This window comes from Eschrichtius robustus, chromosome 4 (genome assembly GCF_028021215.1).
Source record: "Eschrichtius robustus isolate mEscRob2 chromosome 4, mEscRob2.pri, whole genome shotgun sequence".
Classification (NCBI taxonomy): domain Eukaryota; kingdom Metazoa; phylum Chordata; class Mammalia; order Artiodactyla; family Eschrichtiidae; genus Eschrichtius; species Eschrichtius robustus.
The window spans coordinates 37,477,237-37,503,506 of NC_090827.1; the positions used below are offsets into that span (position 1 = coordinate 37,477,237).

The following is a 26,270-nucleotide window of genomic DNA, read 5'->3' on the forward strand; positions in this document are numbered from 1 at the left end:
TCTAAAGTTTGCAATATTATAAAGGCGTAAGCAAGTCTGAAATAAAATTTCCTAAATAGAGTGTGACTCTGTCTAGACCTGACATTAATTAGGCAAGGTGTTAATTATACCCAAAAATGGCTCTGGTATTGTTCAGGTAATTTCAAATGTCACCATCTCTAAGATGCACAGGCGGGTCTGCTTTAGCTCTATGCATCAGCAATTCTGAAAATAGCTAATTATTTCCTTTTCTATCAACTTGCACACTTGCCAGTAAAAATAACGCTACAGGAAAAATTGCATGAAAATAGTTTGACAGGTCCATAAGGCCTATTTCTTCAGCAGCTCTGGTATAAGTCATAAGCATATTTAGTTGTAAATGGTGCACATTTGTTGAAGAATTTAGGGAAATATTCCACTTTGGTTTAAAACAACAACCTAAAGGAACAATCAAGCTTTATGTATATTATATTACATTTTAATCTGGAGCTACTGGACATCTTTGGCAGTTAAGTTACTATTCTGTGCAATGTAGACATAAAATCTGCTGGAAGCAAATTGAACAGTAGCAAAAAGAGAAATATGTTATTGCCTTTTTGTAAAAACAAAAGACATTGCTTTCCATTTCAGTTTAACTGCATGAGCAATTTATATTATCTTTAGGTTGTAACATTCAATTATGATAATAATAACGGCACGATACACGCTGAAATATTAAGGGCTCGTCATACTTCCCAATGGAAACTATCACTTTCAAGGGTTTATCTCTCGTCAGGGGAGATTTGCTCTGTACTATAACCCACTGCACACCATTGCAAAATGGAATGCTGGAAAACAAAGATTTGGTTTCTGTAACTCAATGGCATCCCTAATAAACTGGGAAGAAAATGTGCCCATACTTTTGAGTAGCTGCTTTGGGATACTTAGAAGAAATTTAAGGTGTTATTTAAAAAATGGAATCCTTTATCATTTTGAGCAAAGATTTCAGATAGACATTACAGGAATGCTATCATGTCCCTGTTAAAGAGTACAGGTCACTAAACCAGACAATGAAAAGGATCTCAGGAAGATAGGAAGCCAGGTGTGGGTGAAACTCACCGAAGTCTTTATCACTGATGTTGGCAATACTGGTGAGTTAACTTTTAAATTCCAGAAAATTTGCCTGGACTTTTCAAATATTCTGGAGGAACTGTTATTAATTGTTGTTGTTTGTGATTTTAGATTACTGAATTGTGGTCAGGGATGGACATGGTGCCCAAACTTGTCATAAGAAACTTGTCATACTAAACCTCAGATGGTAGTTTCCATCCAAGTGTTATAATTTCTAAGGATTAAGCATTGGACAGTTTTGCTTTTAAATGCTCACAATTGGAAGTATTGAAATCACTCAAATAATTTTTAAAAATGTAAACCACCTTGTATAATGAATAAACAATAGGAAATTAATACTAGCCATTAAAAAGCTCATAAACATTCCACCTCATCTCAAAATACTAAGTAAAAAGTGTTGACAAGCGTAAAAGTCTGAGGAGAAATAAAGTCAATATTGACATTAGATCAACTAATGAATTATATTGCTCTGGACTTAATCAATAATGTAATTCTTGCTTGAATTATAGATTGCTCATGATTTTCAATAAACCACATTCTGATTGTGTGCACTATATGTTTATATGAGCAAAGAGAAAGGTGTAGAGCATATATGCCAAAGTATCAGTATTGATTCTTTTATGGGAGATGGTGGAGAGTGAGGATATTAACTTTTCCCCTTTACATTGTCGTTCTGATTGACAACATGCATGTGCTAATTCTGTATATTACAAAAACCTAATTAACTGAAAGTAATCTATTTAGGTGAGTATGGAGGGAGAAAAATAATGTTAGTGGAGCCCTTACCACCATATGCCTAGCATGAATAGTAACTGATATATATGTGTGTGTGTATATATATGTATGCATGTATATCTATAGATATATAAGTATCTACATCTTATTTTAAATTTGTATTTATTTTTTATTGACGTATAGTTGATTTACATTATATTAGTTTCAGTTGTACAACAGAGTGATTCCAAATTGTTATAGATTATTTAATGTTATAAAATATTGGCTATATTCCCTGTGTTGTGCAATATATCCTTGCAGCTTATTTATTTTGTACATTGTAGTTTGTACCTCGTAACTCCCTACCCTTCTCTTGCCCCTCTCCCCTTCCCTCTCTCCACTGGTAACCACTAGTTTGTTCTCTGTATCTGTGAGTCCATTTCTATTTTGCTATTGTCATTTGTTAATTTTTTTAGATTCCACATATACGTGATAATAGTATCTACATTTTAGGGATGGAGAAAATGAGCCTCGGGGGGTTCTCTTGCCTAAATTTCACATACCAAGCAGGTGGCAGAGCTGATGCCCAAAGCTCATGATGGCTTTATCTGCTCAAGGTGACCCCTCTTTGGAAACTGTCCAAGGAGGACAGTTTGACTTAAAAGCAAAGGCCAAGGTTTAAACCTGAGCACCATGATATCATTGGACCACTCGCACTCTTTCTTTAAGGGCTCTGAAACAAGGACAGCAACGCCAACCTCAGGGCATGGCTGGAACAGGCACTAATAGAGCTGCGTCGGCACCCTGCAAAGTGCCTGGTGCCTTGTGGACGTTCAGTAAGTTTTCATGCCATTTTATCTATTTTTTTTCAGGTTTGCCATTTGGAGCCATATCTGGATGAGATATATCTGTTGTGTGGAATGCTTCAACTCCAAAACGTTATGCAACAGTGTGACTTATTCAAATGGAAAGCTTTTTAAGACACTAGATGGAAACAGCACACTTCATCCAACTTGCGCCCAGCACCCCTCTCACTCTTGGTCAGTGGTATCTCCTAGGAGCAGTGCCTCTTCTCAGAGAGTCAGAGGAGATACTGCGTCCAGAAGAGTGAATCAGTGGGGCAGGAACTGCAGGCTCAGTGCAACGATCCAAGACCTCCTTGCAAAGCTTTGAAAAAGAGAAACCCGCTACAGAGCAGGCACCTCTGAATGAGGCTTCCTCTGCCTGCTACTCGTTAAGCAGTAAATAATTAAAACACCCTGAAAAAGACAGGTAAAATACAAGCCACAATGTCAGTAACACAGACATGAAAGAGAAGGGGAAAAAAATGAATTAAAAAAAAGGCAATGAAATAATTCATTTGAAGCTCTAATAAAGTTTCATTTGCAGTCTTGTTTAAAGATATATCAGACTTTAGGGATGTAACCTAATTACATTTTTATTCTAAGTTCCATTCAAAGATCTTGGACTTTGATTCTTTAACACAGATCAAACATGGAATAATTTTCTTGTGGCTATCAATACTTAAAAAGGATCTCTTCATTAAATACTATAAGGTCTTAGGAACGTGTACACATAGTAGATGGAGAATAAACTGACATGCCTTTAAAAGTGACAGTTAATTTATGTAGAAATAGCGATGCTAATTCACTTAACTTCTGAAAAAAAAAAACTTTTTAACTGTGACGTTCACTTTTATTCAAATATAAAGTGACTCAGTTTCTAATACTGATCAAATCAGATGCCCCTTGGAAAACATATACTAGTGCCCACTTTCTAAATCCATTTTTGGAATTTACCTGGAAAATGAAATCCTGGAAGTAGCAAGTCTTGCAATCTTGCAGAGATTAAAGGGAAGATGCTTTCAACAGGCCTGCAGTCAACCCAAGAGCCTTAGTGACGGGTGGATGTGTGAGAGTAATCAATGCTCATACTTAGACACTTTCTGGATTGGCTTTACTTCATATTGTTACTAGGAAACCTCAATGGAATAATGCCTTTGCTCTTCCAGAGAATCTTTTTTGGAAAAGTTTCCTCCAAAGGGAAACTTTAAGATGCTAAATTAGAAGCAGTTTAAAAGTGGGGGAAAACAAACAAACAGGACTTATTTTTTTAACTATGAAGAGGAAAAATATGTTCCCAATGAACAGGCAGAGTTGTACTAGAGTTATGAACAGGTAGGGCAAGTACAGTAGGACTTAAAGAGGCCAGCAGGAAAGCCGGCAAAGAGTTTTGGTCATGATTCAGTGGCAACCATTGGGAGGTTTTGTCAGAGTTGGTTTTTGTTTGTTTTCCCTGCTTTGAAATATCCACAGTGTCCACCAGTGAATCTATTTTCAAGGATAAACACTGAATATGATGTCCTTTGTTGATTCAAGTGGTGTTCTCTCTTACAGTATTCTGTATGTAATGCAAGCTTCATTGTTACAAATTTTAAAATATGATAGCAATTTAAATAGAAAATAAGAGTTGTTTAAAACCAAAAATAACCATATTATGCTTGTCAAAATCTATTAATAGCAAATAACAAAGACGTCATTTTCTCACCACTGTTTGGTACATGAATAAACTACTAGGTTCAGAAAGACAAAAGAAAAATTTCAATCTTGACTATATTTAGGATGACCAATTCCTCCAGGTTTGCCAGGACATTTTTTGTTCCTACCCCAAAAACGTGGAGTCCTGGGAACCCCCTGATTCTCAGGCAAATGGGATGATCAGTCTCCGAAACAGTGACCCAAAATACAAAGAATTTTGAAAATATAATTGAGTAAAACACAAAAGTGATATTTAGCAAAAGCATAATGCAGTATGTGTTTTACTTGTTTTATGGGCAAAAATATTACATCAGCATGAATGAAATACTACATGGGTAAATCTCAAAAATTACTAACAATGACACCATCAGTCAATGAAAATGTTTTTATTTTGGTCAAGCATCATTCTACTCCTTACCCATGCATAATTTTTACACAGTTATAAAGAGATTACTATAATTAGTTTGCTTATGTAAATTATTTTATTAGAACTATTACTTTCCATATTAAGTATTTCCATAACTGCATTAAAAAAGGCTGCACAATATTTTTTTGCGGGGGGATGTATACTTTAATCATCTGTCTAGTGCTTTTATATTTAGATTATTTCTCCACTATAAATAATGTTTCAATGAACCCCTTCATGTATTTTTCTATTTTTAATTTTTTTTAAATTTCTACAAGTGAAATTAATAGATAAAGATGTATGGGGGCTTCCTTGGTGGCGTAGTGGTTGAGAATCTGCCTGCCAATGCAGGGGACACGGGTTCGAGCCCTGGTCTGGGAAGATCCCACATGCCGCAGAGCGACTAGGCCCGTGAGCCACAATTGCTGAGCCTGCGCGTCTGGAGCCTGTGCTCCGCAACAAGAGAGGCCACGATAGTGAGAGGCCCGCACACCGCGATGAAGAGTGGCCCCCACTTGCCGCAACTAGAGAAAGCCCTCGCACAGAAACGAAGACCCAACACAGCCATAAATAAATAAATAAATAAATAAAATTAAAAAAAAAAAAAGATGTATGGAAAATTTTGTAGTTCCTATGCATTGCCATATTACTGTCCAACCATTTAAATGATTCATATTACCACCAGCAATACACATAAGTATTATTTTAAGGAACCATGATTGCTTTGTTTTCTCGCATTTTACAAATATTTCACAATTATTCAAAGTGATTTTTAGAGAAGTTAGTTATTTTCCTATATGTTCATTACATATCATATTTCCTTTTTGGCAAATGATCTGTTCGTATCCCTTTTCTACTCATTACAGTGGTCTTCACATTTTCCTTACCAACTGATGTATTCATTACATAGAATACACCTACTAATGTCTTTGTAATATATGCTGCATATAAAGTTATTTTTTCTCCTTTCTCTGACCCCCTACTCCATATCTGAATACTGTCTCTTCTGCTGAAATATCTGGAAGTCATCCTTTCCATCGATTCAGCCAGCAGACTGGCTCGCTTTCCTTACCAGTCTTAATGCCTCCTTAATCTTCCCCTGCTTCTAGCTACCCCAGTTCTAGGTTACCCCACCACAATTACTGGACAACCTAATTCATACATGGATTCCACCAAATGACAAAAAGCCTTGTTATAAAGCCACCCAAGCCTTCATGTCCCCACTCACTCAGTTTGCTAGTCATTTTCTTCTCCACTTTGCTCTCCATATTTGGAAGGCCCTCTATACAGTATTAGCCTTTATGGATTTAGTTCTCTTAGAGAACCATCCTTTATATGCGTAATCTGGATAGGCTAAAATGGCAGTGGAGATTAAGTCATGAGGGGGTCATGTCACTGGTACTCCCTGATGGAATGGGTTTCTCACTGAGCACTACAGGGCATCTGGAGGGGTAGGGCTGGGGAAGGACCATGGAGGCAAATGGTTGGACAAGTTGGCAAATGACAGAGGACACAGAAAAGGAGATACAATTTTTTTATTCATAATTTTGTGAGGGCCAGTTTTTTTTTTTTTCAGAAGCTTTTTCTTGTGACAATCTAAATAAAAATAAATGAAGGAAAAATAAACCCAGAAGGTCAACTTTGTGAGGTGTCCGTTGAGCAATCCTTGTCTAGGGAGGTGGTGTTGGGGAGTGGGAAGGGCACTGAACCAAAGATCTGAGGACACAGGGTCCCGTCTTGGCTCTGACAGGCTTTAGTTGTCATTTAACCTCTCAGAATCCTATTTTCTGCAAATCTGAAATGGGAATAATATCTCCTACCTCATTCATGAGAAAAAGCGTGACATCTGTATCATCTATATCTACTAATACACCTTTCTATATGTGACTGCCATTATGTACATTGCAGATACATCTGATTTGTTCTATGTCTGCCTAAATGTTAGTTAAATCAGTTTGCAGAGCCATGAACATATAGAGATGTTTGTGTGTATTTGTGTTGAGTATGACACAGAGAGGGGAGAGGGAGCTGACATGAATGTAGAACTCTGAAACCAAGTCTTGTGCCTGCTACTAACAAAATACGTGGCCATGGCAAAATTGTTTCATTACTCTGTTTCAGCTTCTTCATCTAGTAAATTAGAGTCTGGAATAGATGACTTTTAAGACCTAATATGGCTCTAACATTCATTCATCTAAAAGAATTAAACAACATAATTTCCCAACCCAGTTTTCGACAATTGAGAACAATTTTACAATTTACTAAATCCATATCTACCTGTTAATCCATAGAAAAGGTTTTTCCTGACCCTTAGGGCCACCCTTATAGCATCCCTTCCCGAACATCAACTGCAGGAATCATGAACACATATAAAATTAATCCCTCAGAGAACAATTCTCTTCTATTTCCCACCCAAGCTACCACCCTTCAAAGGGTTTCCTCATTTGTATGCAGTAGCCCAGCATCCAATGGTACAACAAGGATAAGCATAAAAAGCCTGCAAGCTCTCGAGACCAAGAGAATACATACCTACTAAGCACCTAGTGCACAAACAAAAGTGGTCCTACCACTTGGAAAGGCAGCAGGGAAGTTATTCATGGAAGCAAGGCCTCCAGTCTCCAGATAGGCTTAATGTTCTGAAGGAAAAGTAAAGAAGTTGACAGTTTTTAAGGACTGATCTTTCAGTAGACATTTAAATGACCACAAAAATCAGAGCTGGAAGGGAACACAGAGCAAAGAGCATCTGCTCCCACTGCCTCATTTTACAGACGAGGAGAGCAAGATCCACAATGATGAAATAACTTACCCAGATACACATAGTTACTTAGCAAATGGCAGTGTCCAAAGAGAGTCTAAGTTTATTGCCCAATCTAATAGTTTTTCCTCTGCTAGATTTCATCTCTAGTCTGATGCTCAAATGCTGTTAGGTTAACTGTGCAGACCAAGATAGTCATCCAACGTCAATCAACCATCACTAATTTAAACTCTGTTATGAATTTGCAGGCTTCCAACTTATATCTTTATAAAAGCTTTTGTCCCATATTTCTAATATCCCTGTAGATTTGGGCTTCCCTTGCTATCAGAAAAATCATCAATAATTAACATTTCCCCCCACTTTTCTACATGATTAATAATATGATTGGATCTCTAATAGTTCTTTAATCATCACCATTTTTTTTCTTACCAACTGTAAAAACCTCTGTCCTTTTCAATACTTTTTAATTCAATGAAATCTTTAAAATTAGCTAGTTCCCCCCTCACCCTTATTAAAAAATAACACATGCACAAGATAACCAATTCTAATAGTGCAAAACGGCGTATAATGCAGAATACCTCCTGCCATTCCACATCATCGGTGCCCTTCTCTGGGGTCGCCTCAGTTGAGATTTTGTGTATTTGATGGGTTTTAAATCTTCTCAACAGCGCTTACATCTCTATTAATTTTTAATAAAATGAAAGAGAAAATAAAACACCACACTAAAAACTGATATATCCTTTGCATTTCTTTTAGTTATTAAGGCTGTTTTTCTAAGAAACTGGCAAACATTATTCCATGACAAAATAGAAATTACCATGAAATATCTATCAATTTTGATGTGGCATCTTTGATGATATTAAAATCTTTGATGACATTATTGTATTTTAACCTTTTTTTGGAGAACTGAATACTGTGATGATAAACTTCATTTCAAATGCTGAAGAATAAAAGTATCCACCAAATGAAGTGATATTTATAATAGAATATAGAATAAGGTAAAAAGCCAAAACTCTAGGAAGAGATTGTTTATATCAGACATTAAGGAGTTTTTAAAAATTGCCTTATATTATTTTAGATAGTATTCTCACAATAAATGTTCTATCAGAATTTAAAATGAAAGAACATTACATTTTTCACATGTCAAATCATATCACTCCACCATTACTATATTCCTTTATTTTTTCCTAAAATAACATCTTTTTTTTTTTTAGTTAAGAAAAGTCACTGACACCACATTGAATATTGTACTGGTTTCCTGAGGCTGCCATAACAGTACCACAAACTGGGTGGCTTAAACTGGAGGCTGGAAGTCCAAAATCAAGTTGTGGATTGGCAGGGCTGGTTCCTCCTCAGGACTGTGGGGGGAGAATCTGTTCAGTGTCTCCCTCCTAGTTTTTGGTAGCAGGTGTTTCTTGGTTTGTAGATGGTGTTCTCTCTATATCTTCACATCATCTTCTCTCTGTACATGTCTCTCTTTGTGCCCAAATTTCCCCTTTTTATAAGGATACCAGTCATATTGGATTAGGGTCACCCTAATAACCTCATCTTAACTTGATTGTCTGCAAAGATCCTATTTCCAAATAAGGTCACATTCATGGGTAGTGGAGGTTAAGATTAAGAATTCAACATCTTTTGGGGGTTCCACAGTGCAACCCATAACAAATAGGATTGACAATTTTTCTCTCAAATGAGAAAGCAGAAAGTACCAGCATCCCATGCAATACTTCTCCTGTCTTGGCTATGTAGTTACTAAAACCACTCAGCACCAACACTGGGGAAGGAAAGCCAAGCAGTGCAGCACATGTGACTCCGTGACAAGAGACTGCAGGCTGGGTGTGAAAAGGCTTACCCCACCAAACACGGAGACAACTAGAATCACAGACACAGTTACGAGTAAGGTGTGTGTGGGAGCCCAAGCCAGTGGCAAATCTGAGCTCAAGGCAGAGAGGAGACAGGGTGGTTTGCAGGGCTCCTTTACCTTCTGAAGGATCCACTGGAAGAGGCATCAAATGAAGGATGGGGTCTCATGGTCTGGCAGATGATGGATTTGAAAACATGGAGTGTACACAGAGAGATAAAGAAGGGAAGGTGGGAGGGAAGAAAGCCAGATGGATGGTGGCAATGATGAAAAGGGTCTCAGAAGTTTATTAGTCAAACTTTGGGATGGATGGATCGAGCAGAGCTAGAAACTACTCTGAACTGTGTTGAGGCCCAGTTCTGTGTCACGATCAATTGTAAAAGGTACTGCCAATAATTTTTATAACAAAAAACAACCAAACTTTTGGAATGGTTTGCTTTTTTTACCTATAATGATGATCTGTTATTATCCATTTTAAAAAGTCCTCTTTATTTGAATTCCAATGTGCTTTCTAGGTGGGAGAGAGACAGGCTGTAGAGCTTCAGAGAGCACATGACCCTCAGCCTATTTCCTTTTGACCACAGCCCATAATCTGTGGTGGTGTTACTACTTCTGCTTCGGGGGCAGGATGTGTGTGTTGGGATTTCAGCAGTCTCATAAGAATGCTCTCTAAGTCAACATTAACAATCATATTTGCTTCCCTGAGAAAATAGGTTGAGAATGGCAACCATCCTGCACAGAATCACTGCCCCAAGGCTGGGGCAGCTGGAAGATAAAAATAAAAAGATATAGAAGCTCATGAACAATAGGTGGTGAGGAGGGGTACAGGGATTTTTTTCTTTTGAGCAGATATACTGACATGGTTTGAGGTCACCAAATGTTTCTACAGGCAGAACACGAGAGTCTGTGTGCCCGTGGTGGGGATCTACAGGTAACCATCTCTCTAAAGCTGTTCTTCAGCAATGGAAGACTGTTCTGGGAATGTCCACAGATATCTAGATGTTTCTAGTTGTGTGAATTACCTGAGATGATAGTTCAAGTGGGACTGAGTGGCAGAGATACTTGCATGGTAGGTTACCTTGGGGATAGCAGATCAGACACCCCTGAGCTCTCAGATAAGGCATCTACAGAATCTGTTAAATCAGCTAAATGTTTCCATTTGATGAGTGTCTGAAGTGTCTGTGAGCAGTTTTCAATGTTGACAATCACAACTGCTATGCCTGCGCCTTTGACATCTTTGCTCTAATGGTTGGTTCTTCTTTTACACTGAGTTACTGAGTTAGTCTGGTGGGATCTTCCAGGAGACTTCAGTGTGGGGAATTAGGAGTCTAGAACTGAGTCAGAGAGCTCAAGTTTGGATCCCAATTCCAAGACCCATGATCAGAGACTGAGTCTCTGTTCCAGATGGAAACACTTCAAGACTGGATTAGCCAAGCGACCCACTATTTCCTCCTGGATTTAGTCTTAAATAATGATAATCATGGGATCTTGAAATAGTCCAGGACCCTGGATAGCAGGCAAAACACTATGTAGACTTGTGATGGAGTCATTCTATATCAGTGAGCTTTAAAAGTTGTCTATTTTTATTTTTTGGATCATAAATACGTCGCTCATCTATTATATTCAAACAATACGGAAATGTGTTACAAAAAATGCATATATTTTTTCTACATTAAAAATAAAAATGGAATTTTTGGAAGACTAAGTTATATTAGTAAATTGAGAGATTTGTAAAGTGTCTAAAAATGTTAAAATGGAAGTTTTTGGAAAAGCACAAAGACATATCACATCCCAAAGGGAATCTTTAGTGTAAAATTTTTGAAGAAATAGCAAAAAACCACTCAGAGGACTCGTGAAATCCCTCATTCAAAATAAGGGCATATAAGTGTTGGAGACTGTATCAGTCAAAGTTAGATTAGGCTACACTGTGGTAGTAAATAGACCCTGAAATCCCAGAGGCTTAGACAAAGTAGTTTTCTTGCTCACATGAAGTCCACTGAGGGTGGGTGACTCTCTAGAGTCACCCAATGCTCATTCAGGGAACCGGTTGCTTCCATCTCATGGTTTCACCATCTCAACATAATTCCTCCACGGTCACCATGGCAAAAACAGAGATAGTAGGGAGGACTCATATCTGCTCCAAGTTTCAGCCTGGAAGTGACTACTCATAGACTATTGGCCAGAATTAGCACTTTTTAGTGGCTGACACATAGCACTCAATAAGTGGTAGCTCTTATCATTATAGTCAATGGAAAACAGCATTTTGACTAGCTGGATAAGAGTTTATCATATGTAACTACCACCATTGATTATTACCCTAATGTAAGACATTTGTATTGTTTCCATTTATTTTTATTATTACCAATAATACATGTATAAAGATATAATATGTCTTCATATAAATTTTTGTCTTCATATCTGATTATTTCCTAGATATGTAATCCTAAATTGTTTGCTAGAAATGTCAGGCTAATTGATCCTATCACCAGCAATGTGAAAAGCCTGCTTAAATTTTTAAAATTTCACAGCATTAAATGCTATCTTCAATAAGTAAATAGACATTTATCTCTGCACATTTAAACATTTAAACATTCTGTACCTATCCTATCAGCCGACTCTCTCTGTAATTATCAGAGTATTGACTTGTCTCTTCCACTAAAATGTAAGCCTCTGAATCAAGGGGCCATAAATATCTTTTTCAGCCATGTACTTCCAGCACTTATCCCAGTATCTTGCACATAGTAGAAGTACAATAAATGCTTGTTAGAAAATTACAGGGGAAAAGTAGCGTATCTTTAGTGCTTTAATTTGTGCTTTTTATTATCAATGTTGGCTTTTTTTTTTAATGTTTATTACCCAGTTTAATTTCTTCTACTGGTGTGTTAGTGTTTTTTCTTACCAATTTGTAAATGTTCTTTATATAATAATGATACTAACCTGTTATATTTGTTTCCGATAATTCCCAATTTTAGTGTACCTTTATATGAGGTCTTTAATAAATAATTTTTTCTTTAAGTACATGTCAACTCTCTCATTGTTTGTTTCTGATAGAGGGGATGCTGTACCGCTAGCCTCATGTTTCCATGAGAGGACCTCCTCTCTCCTTCCCTCTTCACTTCTCACCACAGAGGAGGAAAAACAATGTATCTGACTGGTGAAATCCTGAACTTTCATTCTCTCTGGACTCTGTTCTCAAGTTCCATGCTGAAGTTCACAGGCACAGGCTTAGAACCTGTAGAAGAGTCTGAACATGACCAGTCTTTCAGTAACTAGGTGGTTACGATGAATTCTGCGAGATAATAGTTTGATTTGAACAGATATAAGCTCTGTTCCCTAACTAGTCTTAGCTATTATGATCTGTCTGATTCCTATGTTTCTTCTGAATTGGTTCTGAACTTGGAGCAGTGAGAAGATTATAATTACCTCTCCTATAAAGCCCATTGTTTTTCTTTGTGCTTTGTTCCATTGTTTTCACGTTTCGAAGGTCTTTCTCATCTAAGACTGAAATAAATATTTGCCTCGAGTTTCTATTTTTTTCATAGTTTATTTTTAAATGTTTCTCATAAAATATAATTTTAAAATAAGATACAGAAGTAATTAACATTACCATAAAATGTTTGGAAAATCATAAAGAGAAAAATTTAAATCACACTTAGTTTTTATACTTTGTATCTTCTACTTCCAAAATTATTGACATGTTTTGTAGACTTAACATTTAATCAGTTCCGGTGTATACTGTCAATTCTTTGATATTAGGACTTCCTCTTCTTAAAATTTTTAATTTTGATTTATCTCTTGTTGGGTTGTAGATAGAATACGGCATACACGGAAACTACATTCACAGTGCACTTTCTGAAGTACATAAGTAAGAATACCTTCCCATTGCTTCTTATGGGACAGAACTTACTTCTGTAGCATACTATCAGTTCTCAAGTTTATAGCATTCCACTCTCTTTCCCCTACCCTCAAAACCCCTGGGCTCTACTTTTTTTTTTTTTTTGGCACTTATTGTTGCAAAGGAGAAAAAAATGAGTCTTATCTAATTTTTGTTCCAATGCAGGCAATCTGTGTTTTTTCTTTGGATGCAGGTGGGAGTCTGTCTTAACCTGAGTCATTCAAAAAATTCCCGAGAATTATCTAGTTATGGATTTTTCCTTATATTTTTGACTGGTTCATAAAGAGCTATTTCAATCTGAATATTCATATATTTTTAGGGTCAAGAAAGCTTTCTTAAAATGTCTTTGGTTATTACTTTCATTTTGGTTATCATCTACTCTACCTCAGAAACTTCCATATTGATAATGTCATTGTTTTCACTTCTTAGTCTTTCACTTGCATTTCGGGAAAATGTTTCGAGCTTGTCCTCAACACCACTGATTCAATATTCCATTGGGCCAATCCTGCCCTTTTTCTGCTCTGTATTTTAATTCTACCAACACTTTTCTTTGAAAGCCTTCCTTATTTCATCTGGGGCTCACTGTCATCTCATTTGGTTCTATCCTTAAGCCTTTCTGTCTCCTAGTTGTATCTTTCTGAAGATATTAATAATTTTTCTAAAATGATCACATTTACAGGTTTGTTCTTCAGATTAATGTTTTGTTTTCCTTGTATTTTCTACATCCCTCAATTAGGAGCGGTCTTTTTAGTCCAGGTATTTAAATGCAAGCAGATAGACAGTCTGCCCTTGGCTCTGCTCGCTGGCTAGGTGGAGCTAGTAGAATCCTCCGCTTCTACCTCCATTTGGGGGGCAGTTAGTTGGTAAGAACAGCACTCACTCAATTCCAGTGTCTAGCAGGCATTCTTCTTGGACTGAGATTGGATCTTCTCTTCCTTTAACTGACTGCTTCTCTTCTACTTTAATCCGTTCTTTAAAATAGCTAGTCTTTGGCGGTAGAGCTCATTTTGACACATTTAGTCTTGCTCATGGTTCTATCTTTGTCCTAGTTCTTAAAAGACAGCACTCTGTGGTCATAATCTGACCCTAGTCTCTGTATGTTAACATCACTCCTTGTTCAGAACTTCCAGATTTAAGCGGTAAGGGTTAACTTGTCCAGGACTGATACCCTGCAGGCCAGTTTCCTAGAAAAGGAGATGGACTCTAGCAAAATTCCAAGGAAACCAGTTAGGCTCAGTGCTTTTAGGACAATCAATTCTGACCTAGACCCTAGACTTAGACCCTAGAGCTCTTCTCTCCTGACAGGGGAGAGGTTGGGGCTCCCCAAATTATGAATGCCTATGTGGCAAGTCTTGCTATTTGTGTGCCATATCCTACGACTGCAACCACAAGGCAGAGACCTTATCCCCTGCCCCTCCCCTTTGCACCCTCCCCTGCCCCGTATGCCGATCATGGAGGGGAGGGGCTGGTTGATCCTACATCAAAAGATGAATGCTGGGCTGGCAGGATAGAGCATGTGTCAAGGTTCTGCCATGTCATGTTGCTATTGTGTCTGGCCCCAATCAGACAATACTCCCCTAAACATAGAGCATCCAATGAAAGGGCAATGGGAGACCAGCACACCTGCTCAGCTCCTGTCTCTGAGTTTTCTCAGAGCAGCACTGCTCCAGCAGGCCTGCTGTGAGTGCTGCTGACCTATTACTTTGTTAGCATGGCAGTTGTCCCAACAAACTGGGCATCTCTCCAGGCCAATAACATGGCCTTCTGGAAGCAAGTCAGGGGACTGGAAATAGACCAAAGACCAAGATGGGAGCGGGAAGAGTCTGCTAGTGATGTTGTTGTGGTCAGCCTTCAGGATGGCTGGTTAGTGACCATTAGCAGGAACTAGCTTTGAAAAATCCTTGGCAGTGGGAGCCCTATGGGGTTAAGACTCTCAGTGACAGAATTCCTTTCTCTGTGTGTGTGTGATATGGAAAGGAATTAATTACCTAATACACGGTGGATACTTCACTGAGAGGAAAGCTGAACTACTGCCCCTCATAAAATTCATGCAAAAAAAATGAAAGGGGGCATCTTCCCCATGATCACTAAAAATGGGTGGAGCATGTGTTAGGGAAGGACTGAGCAAGACAGGATAAGTGGACTTCCAAATTCTACTCCTTTCCATGAGCTCAAGATGGTAAGGGAGACAGTCCCTTACAGTGGTGGATTCCTCCACAAATCTGTTGCTGTGTCTGCCTTTCACTACTGGATGCATCAGGGAAGAGGGGGACCATTCCACTGTATATTCACAACTCTGCTCTTCTCCTGGTTCCTTCCAGCCCCTGGCAAATCACACTGGGATACACCATCTAGAATGTGTCCAAAGAACTGACTGTCAACAATCAATTCTAGGCCCTGAACTGAGCAAGCCAACCAGGATAACACTTCTTCAGAAGTTCCCAGTCACTAAGAGAATTTGGGGTCAATGTTGTAGATCTGGGTTAGCCTTTACTCAATCCCTATGCTAAAATCGCAGATGAAGGCCTGTAGAACTGGAAGATGTGCACTTCCCAAGCTGTACCTACAACGGCCTTCCCCTGCCTGTTCTCAGTGAACACGATCAGCACCCGTGGTTGTCACCCAACATCTACTTCTAATCATCCTCCTGGTCTCTCAGGGTGGGAGGTCTAGGCCCCAAGCCCATATGGGTTGAAATGGAATGGATTGCTGCCAGAGTGAGAGACGTTAACTTAGAAGCCACCCCTATGTGAATGGGGGGAGAAGGGACATAACAAAAAGCTAGACAGAAATCAAGGGTTACCCTGACTGATACTAATCCTCTAGGCTAGCCCCTGCAGAAAACAGACTTGCCTCCTACAAGGCTCCGTGGAAACCAGCCAGTCTCAGTGCTAAGTTCATTAATTTGGTCAAAGGCAAGGCTTGGACTCAGATCCTAAATCAATGGAAGGGGAGAAGGTGAAAGGTGTTGGTGCTTGCTCAACTATGAATGCCGATTGATCAACCCTGCCACTGGTTTGCTCCCCACCAATAAAGCTGCAACTGCAAGGCTTGGACCCCAGTCCCCTGACTCAACCACTAAATACTGACCTGGCAAGGAGGATTGAAGTTAAGGTTCTGCCACATCATCTTATTATTGTTGCCTTGGCCACAGACCATACCTGAGGGGAAGTCGGTGCTTCCCTAGTCATGGCTCTTAAAAAACCCTCTCTCTCCCAGGCTCTGACACTGGCCCTGCTAGACCTCTGTGTGCTGCTCTACAATGTATGGGCACATTTCTTTGAGGTCCAGGGTCTGAGAGCTTTCTCCAATACTCCACAGACGTGGTGTGAATACCGCTTGTCCATTTGTCCTTCCAAACAGGTGACAATTCTGAAAGCAGATACAGCCACTGATGTGCTACAAGTATTTGTCAGACCACAACTACTCCACACCTGCTACCCCAGCAGATATTTCACCTGAAGAATAAGACTGCCAGCCCTTGAGCCAATAGAAGCCAGACCACATTGCATACTAGAGCCCCATCTTCAGCAGCAGTGGGAACTAGAGCTTGTGCTCAGCTCTGGCCAGGGGGCTCTGGTCCCATGTGTGCTCGTGGGCTGAACATTGGCCCTGACTGCACCCAGGTGCCCTGGGACATGGTCTCTGCTCATGTTCATTTGCTCTCTAGTTCCCTGAGGGTGCTGGAGCCATGCCCTGGCCTACAGCTGCTTTGCTGGGCCCTGACAACCTGCCCTTTGCCATCTGCCGGCTGGTATCCTGCTTTTTTAACCTGAATGGGCACCCCTGGAACCAGGAGGATGCCACCTGCCCCTGAGCACAGCTGCCGCCTAGCTGTTGCTGCAGGGCCTCCATATGTGGGGCTTGTCTGGACCAATCAGATCAGGTATGCGGAAGCTACACCATCATCACCTCAGGGGGACCCCCATATTCAGGTGAGCCCTCACGGCACTCTAGCCACGTATTTTAAGTAGTCCTAGTTTACCCTCCTCATAAAAATGCTACCCCAGATTACAGAAGCTGCACAGATAATTTTCATCATTGCTAAGTACATCAGATACTCAAAGTCAATCTCTAGAACTTCCATCAGCATCAACTCAGTCATTTTATCCATCAAACAATACAGGCATGGTTCTTGTGGCCAATGAACTGATTAAGGCCATAGAAAAATAGTTTAGATCTTTCAAAAAGTGGTTGCAAAACAAAATAACACCATCTAACTGAAAAATAGGTTTATAGCCAAAACATTCTACGTATTATGGAATTTGGGTGCATTTTATCATGCTATGGGGTGGGGCATCTAACTGTGAGCAAGCCACTGACCCATGAAGACAATCTCACAGCAGCCCCACCCTGATCACATTTCCCAAACTCATCCTCACTCTCAGCTACTAAAATGATACAGTGCCATGGTTACTAATTGTATTAGTAGCCATTAGTAAGTGCTCCAATATTTGTTGAATGAGTGAATGGATAGATGAATGAATAAATAAATAAGTAAAGGAAGCAATGAATAAATCCTCCAATAGAAATACATTCACAGATTTAAAAAAAAATCAGAAGGCGAGGGAAATCAGGAGTTGTAGTTTAACAAGTATTGAGTGCCAGTTTTGCAAGATGAAAAAGTTCTGGAGACCAGTTGCAGAACAGAGCGATTGTACTCAAAACTACCGAACTGTACACTTACACATAGTTAAGATGGTAAATTCTGTTATACGTTTTTTACTGCAATAAATTTTCAAAAAAATCAAACCAAATTTAAAAGTCAGAAATAAAATTTATAGGAAAATTCAGAATATGTTTATGATAGCTATCTGAATCTCACTGAGGCCACTCTTAAATTTTCATCAATGTAGCCCTGGCGTCTTCAGCCCTCATTTTCATGTATTATTTCTTATTTATTTTGTGACTTCTTTTTTCAGAGCCAGTAATTGACAGTTCCATTATTTGATTTCTCATAATTGGAGAAATTGATGCTTCCAATTATAAAAACAAAATAAGACTGAAAACAATTCTTATTCTTTTCAACTGAGGGATGTTCCTATAGTAGAGAACAAAAAAGTGCTAAACTATACCTCAGTGTATAATTTTCAGGAATTTTCATCATTAGCACATCATGAAAGTAAAGCAATTCTTGGTCTGCATAGAGCAATGGCTGCTAGCACAGGCTCTGAATCCAGCTGACTTAACACTAGCCCCACCACTAACCAGCTTAATTTCTTTGTGCCACAGCATCCTCATCATTCAAAATGAAGTTAATAATTTCTAAAAGCTTAAAAAAAGTATTTACATCACTGATGAAATGAGAATAATAATTTTAAAAAGCTTAAGCAAAGGTTTTACTTTGAATTTTACTTAAGCAAGAATCTATTCCATTTTTACAAATTGAAACACTAAACTCTACTTTTAACAATAGGCTAAGAGTTTTAACAGGTAACTTCTCAATTATAGTAAGTAATAACCCTTCAGTACACAATTTTATAATCACCTGCAGTTCCACATTCAAAAACAACCGCTGTTAACACATTGGTATATGATACATACCAAATATAATGATATTTTACATTGTGTTTTGAATCTTGTTTTCTATTTAATGTATCATGAGCATTTTCTCAAATTAATATACATTTGAGATTTCCTATACAATTTAGAATAAAATCCAAAGTCCTCAGCTTGTCCTACAAGCCCCAGTGTGATCCCAAGCCTCCTGGTCTAAACTTAGCTCCTTTCCTTCTACTCCCAGCCTTCCTCACTGGGCCCCAGACAGTGCTCAGCATGCACTTGCCTCAGGGCCTTTGCACTTCCCATGTCCTCTCTCTAAAAACCTCTTCCTCCAGATTCTCATAAGCCTTACTCCCTCACTTTATTCATGCCTCACCTTCTAAAAGGTGAACACCTTATGTAAAGTAGCAACCACTATCTATCCCTTTGCCTTGTTTCACTTTTCATCACAGCATGTACCAGTATTTCATATGTTATATAGCCATGAGTGGTTAAGGCCTCTTTTTCCCAGTAGAATGTTAGTGCCAGGAGGGCAAAGATTTTGTCTGTCTTGTTTACTGTTTTATCCCGAGGCACTAGGTTCTAAACAAATATTTGTTGAATGAATGAATTTGGCTCTAGTTTGTAATTTCATGACTGCACAGAACTCTGTGGCATGGGTGTTGTTTAATGCTGCTAATCCCCTGTTTTGAGACATCATAAACTGTACTGCCATGGATATGCTTAAACACATTCTCTTAAATATTTTTGGATTGTTTCTTCAGGGTTGAATTAGTGGGGCAGCTTCCTAACCATCCCCCCTTTCTCTTATTCCTCTTCCCACAGGGTGTATCACAGCCAGACTTCCATCATACTCCTTTCCTTAGCCTGAAGGTATAGCCCAAACTCTATAGAGTTTGGTTCAGTCCAAACTCTGAACGCTGGCATGCTCCTAGTTTGCCTTTCCATACTCAGTTCCCATCACTGCTCAGAAATACACTTTCCACTTTAACCAGGTCGCTCCTCTTATCAGTGTCTCCAATTATGCTTTAGTATGTAGTTCCCTCTTACAGAATATATTCCTGTTTCTTTACCCGCCTAAAGTCCACCCATCTTCCAGATCCCCCACCAGTCCGTTCTGACTCCATCATGTCTTCCTTGGATCCAGTTTGTATGATCTCTCACTTCTTTGAATTGTTCTGTTCTTCCCCATACCTATCACTCAAGAAAGCCCCTGACAATCAGCCACGTTCCAGCACCGACCATGCTGTAGATTACAATGTGCAATTTCCTGAAGCACAAAAACCTTTTCCCCTCCCTTCTCAAAGCCCTACGCAGTTCTAGCCACAAGATAATAAATATTTTCTAATTTAACTCTTATGCCAAAGTCAAAACTCTTGTGGAAAATGAGACAGTGTTCTGAGGGAAGAAAACAGAATTATTTCTGAGCAAATATTTTCATCTTCCCACATATTTTATTTGCATACTATCTACCCACTATCCTTCTATAAATAAATTTAATTCTTAACTTTCTGTTTGCAATCCTTATTAAACCACCAAATAAAATATGTTTCTGATAAATTTTTGTTGTCCTTTCAGACTTTGGCTTGTCTTAAGATAACATTATTAAGAATGACATTATTTTTAAAGGAACATTTCCTTCAGAAATTATTAAAAAAATCACAACGGGGTGGTACCCGAGTTATATAGGTTATATATATGGGACTTGGGATGCTAGGAAAATCACAAAGTGTGCCTTTCCTTTTTCCCATTTTCATACATGAGAAATCAAGTTAAAATGAACGAGCAGGTCTGTAAGAAAGGAAAAGCATTTCAAAACAGTGCAGCACATATGTGGACGAAGGATGTGCGTGGAGGCCTGGAGGAAGGTGCTTTCTCTCCGTGGTGACGCTGCTGGGAGCTCTAGGCTGAGCACTCAGCAGAGGTGTGACTGTAGCAATATGGACGGTGAGTCCAAAGTCTCACCCTTTTGCTTTTTAATCCCAGTAACTCACACTCTTCTACCCAGAGTCAGGTCTTTTTCTCCACCCCCATGTGCTTTCTGCTTGCCTGGACTTGGGATGCTTCAAAGCCCCCGCAGCAGACTGACAAACGGCCACTCACCATCCTCCTCGAAGAGCAGCCCCATGTGTGCGTGCGCCTCGGCTTCCTTCTTCCCACCGTCAATTTTGATGAGTTGAGCAATCTTAAAACATCGTTCATAGAAGTGGTTCCTTACCCACTTGTCTTCAGAATTATTGAAGTAACAGGCCAGAGCATACAAGTTATTATAGACCTCTTCAAAGTATTCTTCAAAGAGAGAAAAACATCATAAAATGCATTAGAAAGATGTCTCAAGGCACATCCCTTCAAATGGCAAACCAATATAGTGACATTTATCTTCTATTTTTCCTTAAAAGCATGATTAACCATTTAAAAAATGGAAATGCAAAAATTAATGTTTTAACTATTTAAATAGTTACATTAATTAAAGGATGTGCACACAAGAAAAACAACAAAATTCTTTCGGAGAGCTTAGACCCTGTTAGAAATTAACATACTCTTTGGTTGAAACAGGAGTCTTTATATAACACAAAAAAACAGAATAATATCTACCAGCAATGTGCTCAGTTCTTTTGGAAGAAATGAGTTTGTGGTATCAGCAAGTACTTTTCCCATTGAAGATATGCAAAGTATTTAGAGATTCCAGAGAAAGCAATGTTTGTTAACCATGGCAAAAAGATGAATGAAGAAAGCAGATGGAATCTGAAAATAGCAAGGTATTTTCACCCAGAAGAAAAGGCAAGCATGCAGCTTATAGGTAGAAGAAATGATGATCACAATGACCACATAACCTCCTTATACTTTCTAGTGCTGTTTCTGACAATACAAGTTACCAACAATGTTAAGAAAAAGTCGATTTCTATGCTTATCTTTTCTATGAGTATTTTTTTCTGCTGAAAATGCATTAATATTAGTCATCCCTCTCACTCAGTTACTAGTTTATTAGTTGTCAGTTTATTAACCCCCTCTTTTTTTTTCCCAAAGTGGCATTTGACCTATTTGTACACAAAAAAAGTATATTAATAAACTGTGAATCAGTCTTATAAACTCCACTGCAATCAGTCATAAACTTAAACAAAAATGTTTGTGTTAAATTGTGCCTCACTCTCGTAAATTTCATTCTATTTGTGGATATGAACAAATTCATTATCTTTCTTTATGTTTCTTTGCATTTGCGCTTAAAGCACAGTAGTAAATATGTGGTAGCCTCTGGATTACCCTTCCAAGGATTTTTAACAACAATCATTATCTATTGGAATTAACTGATATTAATTGTTCACTACTATCAGAAGAGTCAACCTATATACTCCTGAAAGAATTACAATTATGAAAAGCATTTGTATATTGCCCACTGATACTCCTATAAGATTAAAATCAAAAGGCTCAGAAAAAATGACATTAGGCTGATTACAACAAAAATTAACTTTCAAAAACTGTACATAAGTCACTCCAATGTTTCCAAAGAAATTTCTAAAACCTATGTCATGTTTTTACACACACTGCTTCATAATTCCATAGGAAATGAAGATTTATTTCAAAATAAGTTTTAGACCTAAAAATTAAAGTTAAAAAACAGTTCTCCCTATCTCCCATTTTTGAAAGCACTGGGGATTCTGGAGACCATTCTGCTTTTTAAGGTTATTCACAATAGGCAATAGCTTAGGTGAAAAGTAGAGGGTACCCTGAGCTATTTACTTAAAATGAATACTCTCATTTCAGAACTGACTTCTCCTATGCTTTATCTTTCCATTCTGAACCTTCTGCCTAATATGAATAGAGCACTAAAATATGTTTTGTAGCATTTTATATTCTTTCTCATATTTAATGATTAGAGGGTTGCTGTTTTTTAAAACCTGTAAATAAAACATTTCATATCTTCCGTTTTAAAAAGTTACATGAAGAGCTTTTTAAAAATATATGCAATCCTGAAATAATTTTTCCTTTTTTCAGTAATTAAACCTTAATAGAAAAACATTTCCAACATTTCATAAACGAAGTTTTTGGTTTTGTTTAGAATGAGTTATATAAGCTATTTAGATTACATATTTAAAGGCTACTTGTCAGCTAAGCTATTTTTCTATGGAAAAATTGAGTGTTTTTCAGAGTATTAAGTATAAAGGACTATATCCAAGTTTTGAATCTTTGGATAATCCAAATATATGGTCTGTACCCTTTACGTTCTAAACAGCCTTTTCTCCTTGCTTGCGGAACACTTCCTTGAATTGTCAGCAGGTATATTTATAAGATGAAAATCAATTTTATTGTTGATTTATTATTTAGACCAATATTCATTATGCTACCTAAAAAGATATCATGATGAAATAAATTTGGAAAATGCTCCTGCTAATTTCCCTCTTTCAGTGAACCACACAATATACATGAGCATGTTAAAGGCTCTGATAAGTCCTGCAATAAACCAACCTGCTTAATGTATATGTTAATTCACCTGGTTGTTTCTCAAACTTATTTCACCAGACAATTACTTTTGTTTTGCTTTACATAAACTGTATAAACATCTTGTGGGACTCTGCTTGGGTAGAACATACTTTGGGTATCTTAAATAATGTTATTAGAAAAGAAAATTGCTGCTTAACCCTTAACAATAATTTAAAGTCAAGTGTAAATCGTGTTTGAATTATCTATTGATTTGGCTACCCATTACCATTATTGCCATCTCTTCCCCAGCCCCATGGGGCACAAGGCCCTAATCATAATGTTACAGATGGTACAGAGATGATTCACAACAATGGGAAATATAAGAAATGCTATCAGGGACAAAGAAACACTTTAACAAATAGAAAATAATCCAAAAAGAAATGACTGGCTTACTTTAAACACTTCTTTGCTATAAAACAGAAAGTGCTATTTTGAAAAGTAATTTAAATAACTCTAGGTTCCTGCTCTGCCAAGTCTCAAGGGACAGAACTGACCTGAGATGACTATTGTTAGTGCCACAGCTTTGATTACATGGACTTCACTGTGACCCTAGAGTGATGGTCTTTCCAGTGAAAAGCAATGAGAATACTCAGAGATATGCTGCTTCAAGATAATTGTCTCAGATTCCACAACCATATGGGGTGAAATCTTCGAGGCACTATTATTAAGAGATTCTGTATTCTAGATTGCGTGTGTGTGTGTGTGTGTGTGTGTATGGGTTTTAAGATTTAAAATTAATTCAAGTTAATAAGAGTTTCTGTGCATATCCCTTATACCATTTTCTGGGACATTCTTAACTCAATCACAATTTTTCTCCTATGAAGTTCATGTGTTAAATGTGAAAAAATTACACACATTTTTAAAAAAGAGCATACAAATATTTACATGTCCTTCAACTGAAGTATTTCCAATAATTTTTTGCAATAATATTAACTTTCTGTATTTTAACCAGGCAAAAGCCACTGCATTTTGAAGTCGATTACCCTACAGAAGAGTTGTTCTGAGCAAGAGGTGATTTTGTTCCATTTAACAAATGTAACCTTAGTTACCATGAATATATGATAAACCACTCAGTACAGAAAATATTTCATTACTTGTACCATGTGTATAAGACATTGGCTATTGTAAAGTTTGGACTTTTTAAATTTTTGGAATTGGAGAATAATTTTAATTTATATGTATATTTACTTTTCTTTAATAAAAGATTACAAATTAAAGTTTTCTACCTTCAAACAGACTATTTAACATTTAGTTTCTTTACAATTACAAAATGCTTTATGACAAGTTTCTCATATTTATGACACTTTATGACTAGTGATGTGTTTGGCTCATATTTATGCTACTAAAATGAATGCTTCTATTTAAAACATTTAGTGAATGTGATTAATTCACCTTAGAAAATGACTATGAGCAAATTTTATCTGGATCAATTCTATTTTCAGTAAAAATATCATTTCAGAATTTGGGGCTGACACTAGAATGTAGGTTTTCTTACAATAGCATTTTAAAATGTTAAACAGTTAATTTCTTGAGAAATTATATGTAAATCACATTTTAAAATTCACCAAAGGACTCTATTTTTAAAGTCAATTCTGCAGTTAAATACTTTTCATTATACAAATAATCAAATATTCACCTCTTGTCTACACACACACACACACACACACACACACACACGCACTCTAGTTCACATGTGGTGTTGTTAGGACTTTTGTATATCTCATATTTGTAAGTCAGGTCACAACCAGATAGGAAATATGTATATTGACTCCACTATAGAGGCTAAAAGACTTCTGCTACCCCTCTGATGCTGTTTCTATGTCCCTATCAATTTTCCACATTGTAGCACTGGGTAACAAAACATTGTCTAATACTCTATTTTCCCATAGAAAGGCCTGAAAGGAAGTACAGACATCGTCATGTTGGGACTTGAGCTTCTCTTTTTGAGTCCTATGGTGTTTTCACACAAAAAGTTGAACAAAAGGATTTGTTTGGATTTGTTTGGTGAAAACACCAAATTTATAAGCCAACTTTTGGGATTTCCTTTCTTTGATTATATAAAATGACCAATTATGAATATGTAAATAAGAAATACTTATGACAACAATATTGGTATAATTATAGTAGAGACTAAAATATTTTCTTCAATACTTGAAGCATATAGACTTTCTGGAAAATTTTAGGATACCAAAAAAAAAAAAAAAGGAATTTATTAGAGATGATGTGATGGAAAATATAAAATTAACAATTTTATTCATAATTGTAAATTGCAGGCTTTTTATGTCTCCTCACTATTCACTAATAAAAATTCTCTGATAGAAATCTATAGAACTTATGGATAAAATCTTTAAATTACATTATACAAATACAAGAAAATAAGTATAATTGTCAAGTTATAGTACTCTGAAAGTGTCTCCTCAGTGAAAGTCAATATTCAGATTATATATAAAAAAAACTATGGAACGATGTATAATTAATGATACCAAAGATTTTAATACATTGGAAAGCCCTGGAGATGTTATTAGGTGCTATTCATTGTCTTCCCTGGCTTAGAGTGACATCACCAGGATGGCCGTGTGTCTGGGCAGCCTTGTGATTCAGCGTCCTCTACCATTTATTCCATTAAGATGCTTAGCTGACTAGGTTGAATTGTGCTAAGGTGTCTCAATGTTTTAAATTCATACTTGAAACAATTTGGAACCTTCCCTCAGGCGCTCACTGTTCTGTCTTCTGCAGTGCTGCTTCCCCAAATCCTTCCACTCACCTTTCCTTTCAGCTGCTTCGGCCCTGGTCAGGTAGTAGTAGAAGTGATCCAGCTTGTCAGGCTGCTCTTCCAGGGGTCTCTGCAGCCAGAAGAGGGACCTTACTTTTGCAGCCTCCCTCAGGGCATCCCACTTCTCCATCAGAGCAAAGAGCTCAGTAAAAGACTTATGATAACCATCTCGCAGCATGTCCACACAGATGTTCTTCTTGTATGAGTTCCGGTAACTGGGAATAAGAATCAGAACACTGAACACGTTATTTTAATCCTT

The 26,270-nt window shown here is 37.6% G+C and overlaps 1 protein-coding gene across 1 annotated transcript in view; it reads right to left on the minus strand.

Annotated features, from left to right (window-relative positions):
• Positions 1-26,270, minus strand: part of TTC29 (tetratricopeptide repeat domain 29) — a 260,172-nt gene that overhangs the window by 199,071 nt on the left and 34,831 nt on the right. The window contains exons 3-4 of the mRNA XM_068542081.1: positions 26,003-26,226; positions 20,863-21,048 (exon numbers count right to left, since the gene is read on the minus strand). Coding sequence (XP_068398182.1) covers positions 20,863-21,048; positions 26,003-26,226 — 410 coding nt within the window. The remainder of the gene's footprint in view (positions 1-20,862; positions 21,049-26,002; positions 26,227-26,270) is intronic.